This window comes from Artemia franciscana, chromosome 4, assembly GCF_032884065.1.
Source record: "Artemia franciscana chromosome 4, ASM3288406v1, whole genome shotgun sequence".
NCBI lineage: Eukaryota > Metazoa > Arthropoda > Branchiopoda > Anostraca > Artemiidae > Artemia > Artemia franciscana.
In genome coordinates this window covers 8,646,516-8,665,332 of record NC_088866.1, presented here as the reverse complement: position 1 = coordinate 8,665,332, position 18,817 = coordinate 8,646,516, and the positions used below count along the sequence as shown (strand labels likewise).

At 34.0% G+C, this 18,817-nt stretch overlaps 1 protein-coding gene across 1 annotated transcript in view; it reads right to left on the bottom strand.

The window, feature by feature from the left end:
* LOC136025688 (nucleosome-remodeling factor subunit NURF301-like) overlaps positions 1 to 18,817 on the bottom strand; it is a 168,606-nt gene that overhangs the window by 104,221 nt on the left and 45,568 nt on the right. Inside the window, exons 9-11 of the mRNA XM_065701666.1 lie at positions 15,998 to 16,209; positions 7,166 to 7,402; positions 29 to 163 (exon numbers count right to left, since the gene is read on the bottom strand). Coding sequence (XP_065557738.1) covers positions 29 to 163; positions 7,166 to 7,402; positions 15,998 to 16,209 — 584 coding nt within the window. The remainder of the gene's footprint in view (positions 1 to 28; positions 164 to 7,165; positions 7,403 to 15,997; positions 16,210 to 18,817) is intronic.

Genomic DNA, 18,817 nt, shown 5'->3' with positions numbered 1-18,817 from the left:
ATCGGCTTAGAATGCCAAAACTACTTACTTCAGTTCCTTCAATATCAACAAATCCTTCATCAAAAGCGTCCACTTTTTCCTCTTTGGCTTCTTGTTTAAAAGTTGCAGAGCTCGTTAATTTCCTTGCAAGCGGCTGTGTAACATCCTCACCCACGTCTATTCTCTGAAATATAATCACATATCAAACAAATATAATCACATGGATCACCAGGCTTTTTCTATTATCAGTGATCAGATTTATGTGCAGCTAGACTGTCATACCTGGGCAGGTGTCTGGCCAGTATCTTGGCACATTCATGAGCGCAACTAGAAAAAAAACGAGACTGACGAAAATGGTGACTTCCCTGATGGGTTGAACTCACAATTTAAGACACACAGTTCTATTTTTATGACATGAATCCTCATCTATAACCCTTTTCAGACAAATGCTAAGTTTACCCTGAACTATCAGGCCAAATCCTACACTTAACCTAGGTCCTTAGGAATGTGGACGGTGGTACAGAGAAGAAGAAGAAGAAGAAGAAGAAGAAGAAGAAGAAGATGAAGAAGAAGAAGAAGAAGAAAAAAGACCGGAGTCTGAGTAACAATAAATTTTGTATCTTAGCAACTCGTAGTTTGAGAGAAGTGTCGACAAAATAGGACTAAGTTGAAAAATATCTTAGAAAGAAGTTGTTTTGTTTAAAAGAGCACCAAAACAGTAAAGTGCAATCATTAAAATGGTAAAATTAAATTAATGCTTTATTAAGAAAAAATATCAACAAAACAAACTCATAAGTAAAAGATAAAATATAAGAAGGAACAAAAAAGAAAAAGAAAGAGATTAAAAATCAGAACGATATCTATTGAACATTCCTGCAGCTATTTGCAACACTGCACAAGTCTTTTCCAGCCGATTAAGATAATTGGCAATGAAACTGAACAATAAATTTCCCCTTAGATTGCACTGATTTAGCTTTTAGAAACATTGGTTGAGAAGGACCATCTTCAAAAGGCAAGTAAGGATCATATACCACTTGCTGCTAATGGCTGGCAAATGGTAGATGACTATCCCTTTTGAAAACTGAGTGTTGCCACAACCTTGATTAAAAACAAATATTAGGGGAATTATTTAGAAAATATAATATAGAAAGGGAAAAAACAAAAAATAAGCGATTCCTGTTGATTTCAGTTGAATTTAATTTACATGAAATGCGAAGAAAATCGTTTTTTCGTATATCATTTGTCCCATATTTTACCCGTCATTTTAATAATATTGATGCAACTAATTTAATGTTTGATTAATATGTGTTTGATTAATATAATGTTTGTTTAAATTTTCCTGTGAGTGTTTTTGAAGGAATAAATAATTTTTGTCATGACATGCTAATGGCTATCTCCGGCTCCTGTATCTCTGTAATCTCCGGCTACTATAGTGAATAAATATATTCTATTCTATTCTATAAAGAATACAGCAATCAGCCAAACCTCATGATGCATACCGTAAATTTCAGCTAAAACAAAAAAGCTGTATTTTACCCCAATTTAGATTATGTTTGCACCATAGAAATACAAAAAATACGCGATTTCAGTTGATTTCAGTTTAAGCTTATTTACATGAAATGCGAAGAAATACAGCAATCAGTCAAACCTCATAATATATACTGTAAATTTAAGCTAAAACAGAAGAGCTGTGTTTTACCCCTTTTTAGATTATGTTTGCACCATAGAAACATCTGGTTGCATCAATTTTTGTTAATCCTGTTGCTATTGATCTATGTTCTATATGCAATTTTTGGTGTATTATTTTTTTCTGTTCTCTTACGGTTTTAACATATGAAGCAAAGATAACACGGTTCAAAGAAACATTACGGTTCTTGATATCCTTCCATAGATTCGATTCATCTCTATTCATTTGCCAACTTATATATGGAATTGGGTGTAAATGATTTTTTTTAGATTTAAAATACGTTGAAAATTAGTTAAATTTCGTTGAAAAAAGAAGTACTTTCACTATTTTTAAGCAATTTTATATTCCCTCCAAGAAAAAGTCTAAGTATTGTCATACTCCTGGTCCTGTGAGTCGATGGATTTGAGATTAATGAATCCAGTGATATAAGTATTTTGCCCTTTTGATGCAAGTTAAAGCTGCAGACTCATCACAAAGTCACTTGTGTCAGAGGGAACATATGCCTTAAGTGAAATCTTCTTTACTAATTTGTGTAACCGTTTCATATTTGGGCAATTTCGGGCAAACTTGGCCAATTATAGCACTTTAGGAGCTGACCATGGTGGCAACCTTGTAATTTTTGTATTTTTGAACAAGTTTAGATCCTTCTCCAGGAGAAAGTCCAAGTAATATCTTAATTCTGGCTCGGCGAATGAATAAATCCAAAACTACTGAAAGAAATAGTATAAGTATCTTGTCGTTTTGGTGCAAGTTAGAGCTGCAGACTTGTCACAAAATCACTTGTTTCAGAGGAAAAATATACCATGATTATAGAAATATACATTTTAACATTTATGCGTATCAGGCACGTAAGAAGTAATTTATTTTAGCGAGCTCAAGTTTTTAAAGAATGTGGATAAAACAGAAATAAAGCCTAATCACTTGCAAAATAAAGTAAATCAAGGATAACCATAGTATTTTATAGATTTAGGGAGGGGACAATACCCCCTTGTGTGCACATTGGATTAGTTATGTACACAGACAATTTTCTGAGGTGATCGAGACCATTTCAGGAGGAAAAATTTTGACTGAAAACAAACAATAGATAAATTATATGGAAAGTATAAGACATAATACGGAAAACGCATAAAAAACAAGGTCTTTTGGGTGGTGCAAGGAGGGGAGGGTGAGGGGAAGACAGCTTACATGCCGGGCTTGGACTATTTCTAGCCCACCTTTCTAATTTTTATTTCTAATTAGTTTACTTTTTTAAAGCAAAACTATGGGTTTTTTTTGTTTGTTTTTTTTCTGACCAGCGAGGCTACAATACGGAAAGTATTTTCTTCATTTCAATGAGTCGCCTTGTTTCATCACAATTTATTTATCAGTCCTGGTTTAACTTAGTTGATGTAAGGATGCTGGGATTGTTTTGAAAAACTGTTCATTTGAGTTTTATTGATTTTATCCTTTTGTAAGCTGTTTTTTCTTATTTGTATTGCTGAGGACGGCCCTTGGACATAGGGCCGAAATATTCATTCTACTTTGTATATGTATACATACATATATATATGTATATATGTATATATATATATATATGTATATATATATATATATATATATATATATATATATATATATATATATATATATACATATATATATATATATACATATATATATATATATACATATATATATATACATATATATATATATATACATATATATATATATATATATATATATATATATATATATATATATATATATATATATATATATATATATATATATATATATATATATATATATATATATACTAGCTGTTGGGGTGGCGCTTCGCGCCACCCCAACACCTAGTTGGTGGGGGCGCTTCGCGCCCCCCCCAAGCCCCCCCGCGCGCGTAAGTCGTTACGCGCCATAATAGTTACGCGCCATTGTAGTTGTGTCCCTATGTCCCACCTGTGAATATAGATATATATATATATATATGGTTTTAACTACGTAAAACTTGCGAATATACAACATTCTTTGCTGTCCCATTGTCTTTGCATATAAATAGATTGTCAGGTTATCCCCCTGTTTCCCCCGGTGTCCCCGTTGTAGTTGTGTCCCTGTGTCCCGGTCGTTATTTATATTCCCTGTGTCCCGGTCGTCATTTGTATCCCGGTGTACCGGTCTGTATATACATTCGTTTTTTAGTTTTGTTTTTCTCCTTTATTTTTTTCCTTTTTTTTTCTTTTTTAGTTTATTTAGATTTTTAGATTTTTTAGTTTTTTTATTAGTTTTTAGTTTTTTTTTCTTTTTAGTTTTTTTGTAGTTTTTACCTTCTTTTTAGTTTTGTTAATTTTTTTTTTTACTTGTGTCCTGGTCGTCATTTATACTCCCTGTGTCCCGGTGCTTTGTTGATTGCTAATCGAACATTCCTTTTGTCCTGGTCGCTTTCTCTTTGAGTGTCGTCATTTATTTTTTTCTTTTTTAGTTCTTTTAGTTTTTACCTTTTTTAGTTTTTTTTTAGTTTTTAGTTTTTTTAGTTTTTTACCTTTTTTTAGTTTTTTTAGTTTTTTAGCTTTTTTATTTTTTTTATTAGTTTTTAGTTTTTTTGTAGTTTTTGCCTTTTTTTTTAGTTTTTTGTCCTGGTCGCTTTCTCTTTGAGTGTCGTCATTTATTAGTTTTTTCCTTTTTTTTTTTTAGTTTTTTATTGGTTTTTACCTTTATTTTAGCTTATTTTTCAGTTTTTTCCTTTTTTTTAGTTTTTTTTTATTTTTTATTTTTTTTAGTTTTTTACCTTTTTTTAGTTTTTTTAGTTTTTTTAGTTTTTTAGCTTTTTTACTTTTTTTATTAGTTTTTAGTTTTTTTTTGTAGTTTTTGCCTTTTTTTAGTTTTTTCAGTTTTTTTTTTAGTTTTTTATTGGTTTTTACCTTTATAGTTTTTTTAGTTTTTTAGCTTTTTTATTTTTTTTATTAGTTTTTAGTTTTTTTTGTAGTTTTTGCCTTTTTTTAGTTTTTTCAGTTTTGACGTCACCTAATCCAGTTTTTTCAGGTGACGTCACCTGACACATCCATCCACACATCCATCCACACATCCACAGACAGACAACTTATTTTTATATATATAGATATACATATATATATATATATATATATATATATATATATATATATATATATATATATACATATACATATATATATATTGGTGGGGGCGCTTCGCAGCCCCCGCCCAATACGGAAAACGCATAAAAAAACAAGGTCTTTTGGGTGGTGCAAGGAGGGGAGGGTGAGAGGAAGACAGCTTACATGGCGGGCTTGGACTATTTCTAGCCCACCTTTTTAATTTTTATTTCTAATTAGTTTACTTTTTTAAAGCAAAACTATGGGTTTTATTTCATTTTTTTTTCTGACCAGCGAGGCTATTCCCAATCTTGATTTGGGCGCAGTTTTGACTTACATTTTCACTAATATAGCAACGAATGTATTAAATTCAAAAAAAAGATACTACCCGTCAGTTTATGGACTTTACTGCTGCCTTCAGTGTCTTTATCAAAGCCAAGGTTTGGGATATCATGGTGAGGGAAGGGGTCCCAATAGAGCTGATCAAAATACTTAAAGAACAATTTGAGTCTGCAGTCCTGCAGAACTGAGCTCCCGACGGCAAGAAAACGGAATTTGACGTCGAATCAGGAGTCAAAAAGGGTGCTCCTTTTTCGACTACATAATTCGCTGAATAATTGCAAATTCGCTGTGTATTTATGAAGGGATCGTCGTCAGACAGAAAGACGACATCCCAATCGCCGTCATAGTCCCCATTTTTGCAAAGGATGAGGCCTATATGAATAATACGCCTGTGTAACCCCGAAAAATAGTAAAACTTGGTTTCCTGCATACTAGGAAACTGGCCTCATGATGAGTAAAACTAAAACAATAATGATGAAAACATGCACCCCCAAGGACCCCGAAGTTAGAACGGAAAGCGAAGTCATCAAAGCTGTTAAGAAGCTCCATTACAACGGCTTTATCCTAATTCCAAATGGCGGTGCTGAGACCAATATTCAGCACGAACGGGACAATCACGCAGCGCATTCACAAGTATGAAGAGGTCCCTATAGAGAAGGCATGAGATTAGTCTAAAAACTAAAGTGAACGTTTATGAGGCAACCAACTAATCTATGCTGATGTACACCTAAAAAAACGTCCTGAAAAGGCCGAAGAAACTCGCTGTGTCCAAACTGGCCATAGTTGCATGAGTTATATTCCACGAGTCACTCGATGGTCTAGCACACCAAATACTGACCGAATAAAACTGCACGGAAGAATATCAAACCTCCCTTGCTCATCATAAAAACGACAAAGAAAATTCCTTTGACACACGTTACGACGGCCAACTGGCATAATACTCCACTATGCACTCACCTGCAACCCCCAACTTGGGAATAGAGACCTGGTGTCAAGAGAGACTCTCTGGTCGACATTCAAGAAAAACCAACACGTTCATCGTTGGAATAAATATTGTTTGAAGATATTGTGTTAAACAATATCGATCATCCTATCCTGTTAAAAGGTGTATAAACGTATTTTTACTGTCATCAATCCAAGAGCGCTGTCAGCTTTTATTTTCTTAAAATGACGTTTTAAATACTTTACGAAGCGACCTTCTCTCTATTGATCGATACTGTACGAAATATAAATCCTTAGAAATGAACGAATCCATTTATTTCCATAACACAAGTACAGATATGTTGTTTGTTAACATGCATCTATAGGTATCAATTTAAATTCAAAGCTACACAATAGGAAAGGTAAATTTCCCTGAAGAAAACTACGGTTTAATCTAAGAACATAATTTTATTGGAAAGAACTCCATTGTTTGCACCTCACCTGCACCCCAATAGCCAAAATTATGCTCATTCAGGAAGGATTAATTCTGTTTCACTTTTCAAAATTCCAAAGTCTCTTTTGACGCATGTATTGTTGTTTATTGTAGTTAAAACCAGTAATGCATCCTCCTTGTCATTTTTGTCCGTTATTTATATAACAGATTAATCGGTTTGGCAAGAGTCAGGGTAAAAAAATAAAATTGGAATAGTCCAATAGCCAAAATTATGCTCATTCAGGACGAATTGCTTCTGTTTCGCTTTCAAAAACTTCCCAGTCTCTTTTGACACATGTATTGTTGTTTATTGTAGTTAAAACCAGTAATGCATCCTCCTTGTCATTTTTGTCCGTTATTTATATAACAGATTAATCGGTTTGGCAAGAGTCATTTTTTGGGGTAAAAAAAAATAAAATTGGAATAGTCCAATAGCCAAAATTATGCTCATTCAGGACGAATTGCTTCTGTTTCGCTTTCAAAAATTCCCCAGTCTCAATTGACACATGTATTGTTGTTTATTGTAGTTAAAACCAGTAATGTACCCTCCTTGTCATTTTTGTCCGTTATTTATATAATAGATTATTTGGTTTGTCAAAAGTCATTTTTTGGGATAAGAAAAATAAAATTGGAATGAAAGTGATGCCCTACCTGCAACATTTCCTCTTGATTTTCTATTTCTTCTTGAACGGCCTGCAGGCGTAAACACAGTGTGCTGTAGCATTCACCTTTGTCACCATCTCGACATTTATCAACGTAACAAGGATGCAGTTTAAGAATACCACTGATTTCTCCAAATTCATCTTTTAAGTCATTCAACTTGGTGTAGACTTCATCTTTTAATGCGAGCCTTCTTTCTTCGGCTTCCTTTTCTTCTTTGATTTTTTCCTTTAGAGAAAAGATTGTATTCGTTAAATCGATCATTTGAGTATGTGCAGTTAAAAGCATTTTTGATCGTAACTGTTGCAAACATTTTTATGCAAACATCAAAAGTTATGAATATTAAAATAATAATAATAATAATTCAATTTGTGTTGAAAAACCCGAGGGTTATATACAGTACAAAAGTCATAATTGCATACATCTAGTATAACATATTACAACATAAGTACAAACATATTAAAATCAAAAACAAATACTAAGCACTTCTATTTGCAACATTTGCGCATCACTTCCATCGCCTTCGGTACACAATTCCCAATGGTAACAATCGTTAGTCGAGTAATGGATGTCAGAATGCAAGAAGTAGCTCATCAAAATTTCCCTACAGCCCTGTTACCCTGAGATAGCTCGCGGCACCTCAGGAGAAAATGGCCCCATCCATCGTCCTCAACATACCACATTGGATAAATTTTCTTTGCTTCAGTAATTTCCCTATGTTTTCAAAAGTTGGAAATTTTTATATATAGTATATTACATTACATTTGCAGACATTTTAGAAAATAAAACACAACAACCAACACCTTCACAAAAATACAAGAAGATTCGTTACTGAGCATGGATAATACAATCAAGAAGATAAAAAACTCCAGATATTTTCTGTCGAGAAAAAGTGGCGTCAGCCATCATGCACATAATTAGAGCTGAACAACAAACATAGCCAAATTTTGTTCACCTGTGCTAAATAGACAGATACAATCGATTCCGGTATGTATCTTATTCTTCATGCGATATGCATATCGGTAACATACTTATTCTCTTTTCTACTTGTTTGAATTGTTATGCAGACGGTTTCGTATAATTCCATAGCCACAATCAAATTATGCGAACATATATATATCAATATATATTATCGGGAATATCGGGTAATATATATCATTATCAATATATATCAAGAATACCCGGTAATATCAATATATCAAATATCAACGTATGATCAATATATATTATATATTATCAATATGTTATCAATATATTGTCGGGAATATCGGGTAATATATATATCATTATCAATATACATCGGGAATGCATAAGCATGAACTTCTGCCTAAGAATGCTACATGCCAGCCATTTTTAGTATCAATAAAGTAAATTAAATTTTTACAAAAAGGTTATCTGACAGGTAAGTTTGTATCTTGAAGTTGTTGTTTTTAACTTACATTCACCAGTTCAACATGTCTTATAGGTAATTTTAGCAATGATTTAAAAGTACTATCAATTAGCAACTGTGGGGTAATATCCAATGTCTTTTTGAAAATGTTTTCTGGTTTCGATACCATATACCTTGACACTGTCAATCTTTTCAAAAGATTTTCGACAGATTACCTTAATTGTTTTGTATCGAAATCAATTCAAATTTTACTTTCCGGCTATACTGAACATACTAGATGAAATTTTTCTCACCAGACAGTTCTTTTCGAAATGCATTCTCAACCTTCAGTCACTTTGCTGCACTATTGCTGCACTATTACAACTATTTGCTGAACTATTGCAACTATTGCTGCAACCAGGATATTTATCAAAACCCAAACTAAGGTGACTGTTAACATTCATCTCCATATCTATGAACAAAATAGGTTGGATGTTGCCATGACAATCCCTCTTCAACTCTTTTTTTTTTCTTTTAAACAAGGGATGTTGTTTTTTAATAAGTTAATTAATCAAATAGTTTAGAAACAATTTTATATAGTTTTTTCCTAAGCCCGGTGATCTTTTGGGCACGTAAAATCTTTGATCTTAAATACCAGAAAATTATAATCCTTTTTGCGTTTTTCGCGTCAATACGTCAATGACGTATGTCATTGATTGCGACGTTTTTCTGGGTTTCTTCTCAGTGTCCTGGACCCAACTGGGGGCTTTTGAAACCATGAACGAAGATGGGACAAACAATGACCCGAAATCACCACCCCAAATACCGGTAACTCAACAAAATGGCAATCAACTGTCTGCCAAACCATAGCACATGGAAGAACTTAAAAACGTGTGTACCGAGGCAAGTACAAATAGGTAATAAAAAAAAAAATAAACCGGTGATTATTAAATAAATAAACTAAAGATAAACTAGATCTACGTTGCATGGGCAACGTGAGGTGTTGCGGCAACCTTTGTTCGGCTTCGCCGAGTAAAGTGTTGCGAGAGCAATACTTGGGTTTTGTTTCCTCGCTTCGATTAAACGCTGAAGCTGTTAATCTGTAAGGATCTTAAAATAAATACTAGGTACACCAACTCGCAAAAGTTGCAAACCCCTCATCGCTGAAGATGATTGTAGCCTAACAGCCGATTATTACTTACAAGTCCCCAACATGTCTTACCACTGGAACCAATTGGTCTTACCATCAAATTAAAAAAAAAAAAACAAGTTTTTTTAACTGAAAGTAAGGAGCGACATCAAAACTTAAAACGAACAGAAATTGCTCCGTATATGAAAGGGGCTTTTCCTCCTCAATGCCCTGCTCTTTACGCTAAAGTTCGACTCTTTCTCTTAACTCTATTTTTTAAAACAGTAAAAAACTTTAGTGTAAAGAGCGGGGCGTTGAGGAGGAAAAGCCCCTTTCATATATGGAGTAATTTCTGTTCGTTTTAAGTTTTAATGTCGCTCCTTACTTTCAGTTAAAAAAACTTGTTTTTTTTTAACTTCTGAACGTTCTTGAATTAATACATATTTTGATTTTGGCTCTCCGCACATGAACAATTAAAACGAAATTTGCATATTATTTTTTTTTCTTTCTTTGGCTAAATGGCTTTCTCATAGTTTTAATCGGTAGACTGTGAGAAAAAAGAAGCGGGGGAGGAGGCCTAGTTGCTCTCCAATTTTTTGGCTACCTAAGAGGGCAACTAGATCTTTCAATTTTTTGCAAACGTTTTCATTAATAAAAAAATATACGTAACTTACAAATTAACTTACGTAACGAACTTCTATATTCGTATGTTTTTATTATGTATATGAGGTGGTTCACCCCCAATACCTCGCTCTTTACACTAAAGCTTAAATTGTGTCCTAATTCCTTAAGAATGACCCCTGAATCACAAAGGCCGTAGAATAAACAGTTGAAATTACTAAAGATACACCTCATTTGCGTAATAATTTCTGTTCGTTTTAAGTTTTACTGCTGCTCCTTACTTTCAGTTGAAAAAACTTATCATATTTATTTTTTCATTGTTTTTTTTTAAATAATGCTAGAAAATCCTGCGCCCCCTTCATTGAAATTCTCTCCCCCCATGACACATTCCTTCATGGAAAGATCCTCCCACATAACCCCCCTCAACTCCTGCCACCCAAACCAAAAACATCTCTCTGAAAACGTCTGTAAAAATCCCAATAACCATTACCATATACAAACACAGGTCAAAGTTTGTAACTTGCAGCCCCCCCCCCATGGGGAATGTGGGAGAGTAAGTCGTCCCCAAAGACATAGTTATTATGGTTTTCGACTATGGTGAATATTAAATGAAAAAAAACTAGTTTTTTTAACTGTAAGTAAGGAGCGACATTAAAACTTAAAACGAACAGAAATTATTCAGTATATGAAATGGGTTGTCCCCTCTTCATGGTCTCGCTCTTTACGCTAAAGCTTTTAATTGTTTTAAAAAGTAGAATTGTGGCGAAGAGTCAAACTTTAGCGTAAAGAGCGAGACGTTGAAGAGGGGACAACCCATTTCATATACTGAATTATTTCTGTTCGTTTTAAGTTTTAATGTCGCTCCTTACTTACAGTTAAAAAAAACTAGTTTTTTTCATTTAATTTCTGAACATTTTTGAATTAATGCATGTTTGATTTTGGCTCTCCACCATAGGACTTGTCCAATCTTATTGAATTTTTTGTATTGAATCAGATTAACAGATTATTAAAATGAAATTTGCATATTAATTCCTTTTTTGGCTAAATTGCTTTCTCTTAGTTTTGATCAGACGATTTTGAGAAATAAGGGGTGGGGAAGGAGGCCTAGTGCCCTCCAATTTTTCGGTTACATAAAAAGGCAACTATAACTTTTAGTTTTTAACTAACGTTTCTATTACTGTTTATTACTGTTTTAAAATGTAGAGTTAAAAGAAAAAGTCAAACTTTATCGTAAAGAGCGGGGTGTTGAGGAGGAAAAGCCCCTTTCATATACGGAGTAATTTCTGTTCGTTTTAAGATTTACTGTTGCTCCTTACTTGTAGTTAAAAAAACTTATTTTTTATTTAATTATCGAAAAGCGCTTGCATTGCTATACACTAGTTTTTGCGACCATTCAATACTTTTCCTATCTGGTATTTCACATGTCCTGAAAAAAAGACAAGATCTGGCTGAATTGTGTATATTATATTTCCGCTATTGTAAGTTTCTGTTTCATTTACCCCGGTCTTATATGAAAAAGAAAATAATTCGTTATTTCGGGGCTTCTGACATTATTACTCCTTTGCGGAAGTTAGGCTCAAAATTGGAAAAGGATTATATTTTTTCTCTGGGCCCCTTCCACCTCTTAGTTCGTTTATTTTCCCGTTAGTTTTCACCTGTTTTCGCTTTATAGTTGTGTTATCTCTTAGCAGTCCTTTCGTTAGTTGAGTTATGGTTATAGTATATATGTTTTATCGCTCGTATAGTTTTGTTATTTTCAAATTATACTCCATAATAGAGAGGCTCCGAACACCCAGAATTGTATATTAAGCTCTGAATTTGACGTTTTTTTCTAACGTGACCAGATTCGTCCTGCGCCCTGCGCCCTTTTCATTGAATTTTTCTTCCCCCATGACATATTTCTCCCAGGAAAGATCCTCCCACATAGCCCTCTCCCCTCAACCCTACCCCCAAAACCAAAAAAATCACCCTGAAAACGTCTGTACACTTCCCAATAACCATTATTATATGTAAACACTAGTCGAAGCTTGTAACTTGCAGCCCCTCCACCAGGGACTGTGGGGGAGTAAGACATCCCCCAAGACATTGTTATTATAGTTTTTAACTATGCTGAACAAAATGGCTATCTCAAAATTTTGATCCGTTGACTTTGGGAAAAAAATGAGCGTGGGAGGGGGCCTAGATGCCCTCCAATTTTTTTGGTCACTTAAAAAGGGCACTAGAACTTTGCATTTCCGTTAGAATGAGCCCTCTTGCGACATTCTAGGACCACTTGGTCGATACGATGACCCCTGGGAAAAAAAAAACACAAACAAATAAACACGCACCCGTGATTTGTCTTCTGGCAAAAAATACAAAATTCCACATTTTTGTAGATAGGAGCTTGAAACTCCTACAATAGGGTTCTCTGATACGCTGAATCTGATGGTGTCATTTTCGTTAAGATCCCACGACTTTTAGGGGGTGTTTCCCCCTATTTTCCTAAATAAGGCAAATTTTCTCAGGCTCGTCACTTTTGATGGGTAAGACTAAACTTGATGAAACTTATATATTTAAAATCAGCATTAAAATGCGATTCTTTTGATGTAGCTATTGATGTCAAACTTCAATTTTTTAGAGTTTTGGTTACTATTGAGCCGGATCGCTCCTTACTACAGTTCGTTACCACGAACTGTTTGAAAATGGCTATCTCAAAATTTCGATCCGGTGACTTTGGGGACACAATGAGCGTGGGAGGGGGCCTAGGTGCCCTTCAATTTTTTGGTCACTTAAAAAAGGCATTAGAACTTTTCATTTCTGTTAGAATGACCCCTCTCGCGAAATTCTAGGGTCACTTAGTCGATACGATCGCCCCTGGAAAAAATATAAATAGACACGCATCCGTGATCTGTCTTCTGGCTAAAAAGGGAAATTCCACATTTTTGTAGATAGGAGCTTGAAACTTCTACATAAGGGTTATCTGATACGTTGAATCTGATTGTGTGATTTTAGTTAAGATTCTATTACTTTTAGGGGGTGTCTCCCCCTATTTTCTAAAATACAGCAAATTTTTTCAGGCTCGTAACTTTTGATGAGTAAGACTAAACTTGATGTAACTTATATATTTAGAATCAGCATTCAAATGCGATTGTTTTGATGTGACTATTGGTATCAAAATTCCATTTTTTAGAATTTCGGTTACTATTGAGCCGGGTCTCTCCTTACTACAGTTCGTTACCACGAACTGTTTGATACACCGGAAACAAATAATAGGTACACCAACTAGAAAAAGTTGCGAACCCCTCATTGCCGGAGATTATTATGAGCTAACAGTCGACTGTTGCTTAAAACTCCCCTATATGTCTCACAATTGGTATCGGCCTATTTTTGGTTTTAGTGTGTACCTTACTACTAAAGTTGTCAACCCCTTTCAACTTTCAAACTAGTACATCTCACGAAGGACAATTTTAAAACCTTTTGCATTCATATGCATTTATCGAACAAGGAAGACATCCTTTACAGCCAATATGATCACAGCTAAACCCCCAACTCAAAAAGAGCAAACAAGAAAATTAAACAAGATAGAAAAACATGATAAAACGAAATGAAAATAAAGATAAAACTAGAAAGCAGAAAAAAAACAAGAACCAATCCAGATGGTAACTAGAGTAAAGTTTAATCAGTATACAGTTTTCAAAAAGCTTTACTAACACTTCTGATCCAAGGACCGTCCTTTGACCAGGGGAACTAAATTTTACACGGAGCTATGGTTAGTTTTCGTTGCTTGCTGAATAAAACGTAAATAACGGAAAATTCCAGGATTCACAATCCTGGCCCAAAGGTCAGAATTCTTATCAGAGTCAAAGATTGAAAGAGATCTAAATTTTGTTTTACCTTCATTTCAGGTTTCCCGGTTATTTTTCGGCTTTTTTCTTCCTGTTCTGTTTTTACTCCTTTAAAATCACCTGTCGTCTATTTTCTTAGTTTTTCTTATTATTTTTCTTTAAATTTCTGACACGGCTAGTCAGTTTGACTTAAATCTTTTATTAACACAGATGATGAAGTTCGTTTTCTCGATTTTTTAATTTAACACCATAAATTCACACATTCTAGAAAACAAAATTTAATTTAGGATCAGGAAAGATGTATAAATCTTGTAACCTCCCTCGTCGCTTTTGTTATGATGATATTATTGGTAAACTCGTCTCCAAATTGGAATTTAAAGCTCAAAAACTTCAGATAAAATTAGTAAAATTAAAGTTGAGTCTCAAGAAATAAAAACACTCAAATAGTTGAATAGAACAATAATGCTGCTTTACTCTTTTTTAAACCGCTCTTTTTGTGCCATATTGCCAAGCTAAATTGTACGAGTCAGATCCCATGCGTTGTTATGTGTCCAGTTACCGGTGTTGAGTTACTTATTATATACAACACAAGTTAAGTTGCCTGAGTGGAAAGCGTAGTGGGGTTGGGTTTTATATAGATTGGGTGGCAATCCTTTGGATACTATAATCAAGATGATATACGACTAAACTTTTGAATTTAACTATGTAACAAGACTTCCTGGATTTGTCGTTTAGGTCGTTTCAGTAATAATTTCGCTGTCAATTTTTAGAAAAAAAAAAAACAAAGGTATGTTACAACCATACCGATCAAAATGAAGGTCCTCAATCCATTATTTTTTTTAAGTCTTATGACAGTAAATTCAAAGTTTTTTAAATGCCAACATCAAAACGTCAAGTTTTGTGACATTTTTCAAGTCCATGAGAGTAAAAATACTCTTTAAAAGGCATTTCCGGTTTTTCACATTATAAAAGCAAAAACATCTTTAAAATTATTCCTAAAAATTCAGCATGAGCTGAATGACAAGGCTTCATTTTCTTGTACAATACATAAATTTCCGATGAACAAGGGGGCCGCGATAGGCAGAAACCTATGCTCAGAGATAGTGCAAAGTCTTCCCAAATCTTTTAGAAATAATCATGCCTCTACCAATGTGATCCGGGGACAAAGGCCCGGCAAAGGAAGATTCTTCATTCTATCTTTTTTTTTTCATTTACTCCAAAAAAGAATGTAGAATGGTGAAACTAGTGTTACGATTAGCCTTTTTTTCCAATTAATTTAGTTTTGTTTCTGTGATTTTTTTAAGTATTCTTCTTTTCCAAAAAATTTGAACATTTTCTTCTTAAGATAGTGCAAAGTCTTCCCAAATCTCTAAGAAATAATCATGCCTCTATCTAGATACTCTATCTAGATATCTATCTAGATATTACGCATCTAGATGAAATAACAGTCTTGCAATTTTCTGCTTTGTATTGTTGCTGGCGTGTTAGCTCGAACGACCGCGCTTTAACCTCAACAATCCTGACTTTGGTGGTTATAATAGGCTATACTAGCCAAAGAACCTACCAGATGGCAGGTAACAAAGAAAAAAATATGTAGCGTATACACTTTTGTAAGGTGTTCAACTTGCCCCCTCTCCCCAAAAATAGATTTTACCGGAACCAGAGTACATTTACCGTAAGAAGGTATAAATTTCGTTAACAAATTATAGAAAAAAAATAACTTAAGCAAGAAGATGCCCTACAGTCTAAGCAATGAAACAGTAAGTACAGTTATAAAAAAAAAAACGAGAAAAAAACAAGTACAATAACCTTTTTAAAGAAAGATATTCTATTAAAGAGAGTAGTCCTATTCATGGTTAAAATATAATATTAGGCATTACCTCTTCCTTTTTTACTTCAATCTCTTCCTTCTCCAGTTTCTCCTGTTCATACAACTTCATTCTTAAATCTAGAAGAGCATCTAATTTTCTTTTCTTGGCTATTTTTGGGTATACTGATCGAGAAACTGAGGATAAACTCTCACAGACGTTAATTATCCTATTAACTTTTGTACCATATTCCACCGACTTTATCACTCTTTTAGACAACACATCTGAAAAAGAAAAAAATATACATAACAATCAATAAAACTAAAAAGGGGAACCGCACAAGGTAAGCCCAAGTCATAAAGGCATCTTATTCTTAATTTCTATAAAATTACCCTCCCATGTATAAACTTCTTAATATTACTGGAAAAACGATATGGGGGGAGGGATCTGTCCTTATGTTAGTTTAAATTACAATGGCAATGGAGCAATAAAATGGGTAAAAAAAAATTCAAATTCCAAAGACTTTATCAATCTTTTGGACAAACCATTAGAAAAAGGAAAAATATGCATAGCAGTCAATAGCATTCAAAAGGGGAACCGAAAGAGGTAAGTCCAATTCACAAAGGCATCTTATTCTTAATTTCTATAAAACTAACCCTACCCTGTAAAAAATAATTAATACTACAGAGAATAAAAGGCGGGGCAACCTTAATAATAGTTTAAATTACAACGGAAATGGAGTGATAAAATTGGAGGAAAAAACTCTAAATTCTATTGACTTCATCACTCTTTTGGACAACACATTCGAAAAAGAAAAATATGAACAGCAATCAACAGCATTAAAAAGAGGAGCCGAACAAGACAAGTCCATGTCATATACGCATCTTATCCTTAATTTCTATAATTTCCCCCTCTCGTGAATGAACTTCGCAACATTACTGGAAAAAAAATGAGGAGAAAGGGCATCAGCCCTTATGTTAGTTCAAATTACAATCGAAACGGAGTGATTAAATGGGTTAAAAAAAACTCCTAATTCCACTAACTTTATTACTCTTTTTGGTAACACATCGGAAAAAGAAAAAATACGCAAAACAATCTATTTTATAGATTCGGTGCATTCAAAAGGGGAATTTAGAGAGGTAAGTCAGAGCCATAAAAGCATCTTATTCTTATATTCCGTAAAATCCACCGCTACTTGATAGCTTCTTAACATTCCAAGACAAATGGGGAGAGGAGGGGCAACCCTTAGAATAGTTTAAATAACAAAAGAATTAGGAAGATGAAACGGGGGAGAAATTATTGGTCCATATTCAACAGACTTTATAACTCTTTGGACAAAACATGTGAGAAAAAAAAAAACAATCTATGGACTTTAAAAGGGAAAACCTGACAAGGTAAGTCTAAATCATATGAAAACAAAAGGAATGTAAAGAAAGTGGAGAAAGCATTAAAATATGAACTAAGTAGGTATGAAGTGGAGGCCGCGGATAAAATTGCCTGGGATCTGGAAGATGCAGCTAGACGGCATAATAGTAAAAAGTGTACCCGGCATGTTAATAAATTGAGAGGAAGTAGTTAATCTGGACTTGTTCCAGTTAAAGATTGGTAAAGGCCATAACTAGTGATAAGGAAAGAGTTAAAAAGAGATGGGCAGAACATTTTGAGAATACACTAAACCGAGGTAGAGTTGCAAGTAAAGATATAAGGGAAAATGAAAACGTTTATAATACCTTGAACGCGAAGGAAGATTTGTTTCATGAGGAAGAATTAGCGACAGCACTAAAACGATTAAAAAAGAATGAAGCTCCCGGTGCTGATAGTGTGGTAAATGCGTTTCTTGAATATGGCGGTTCTGAGGTTGGGAATAAGTTACTAAATATTATGAATATGATTTTAGAAAAAGAGGAAGTACCTAGCAATATTAGGAGAAACTTAATTAGGCCACTTTATAAAATGGCGATTAGAGTGAGTGTGGTAATTATCGAAGCATTAGTCTGGTCTCTGTAGGTAGCAATTTACTGAATAATATGATACGTTTTAGACTGAGAGATGCTGTAAACGAAGTTTTGTGAGAAAAATAGTGCGGTTTCAGAAAAGACAGAGGATGTGTCGACCACATTTTTACTCTTAGGTTAATAATTAATAAGTGCCTTAGTTATCAAATACCTATGGTCCTCAGTTTTATAGATTATGAACAAGCATTCGATTATGTTAATAGAGGAGCTTTAGCAAAGGTCTTATCCTTGTAAAGTGTACCAAATAAAAAAAAAATGAAGTGATTAGCGCTATGCATGAGAATCACACTGGTGTGGTTAAGGTAGGAAATGAGGTTAGCAACTCGTTTCGTATAAAATCAGGAGTTAAGCAGGGCTGTGTTCTATCCCCCTTTATACGGATCATTTTGATGGATTTCGTCTTAAGGAACACAGGAAAGGCAATGGGAGACCCCGGAATCGAATGGGGAGGAAAAGCTCTCCTCGACTTAGATTATTCTGATGGTCTAAGCATCCTAGATGAAAATGTAAGCAAAATGAATAAGCTTTTTGAGGTTATACGAGTTCAGGGTGCTAGAATAGGTTTAAAAATTAATGTTAAGAAGACTAAGTCACTAAGACTAGGAATAAGTGAAGATGAAAACATGACGTTGGGTAAGGAAAAGATTGATCAGGTGGACAGCTTCACTTACCTTGGTAGTATTATTAGTAAAGACGGTGGGAGCAGTGAAGATGTTAAAAGTAGAATAGCCAAGGTTCAGGGTGTTTTTTAGAATTTAAAAAAAGTTTGGAAGAATAGAAAGATAAGTCTGCAAACCAAGATGAGAACATTAGAAGCTACAGCACTGACAGTGGTCAAATATGGCTCTAAAGCCGCTCCGAAAAGCGGATAAAGAGT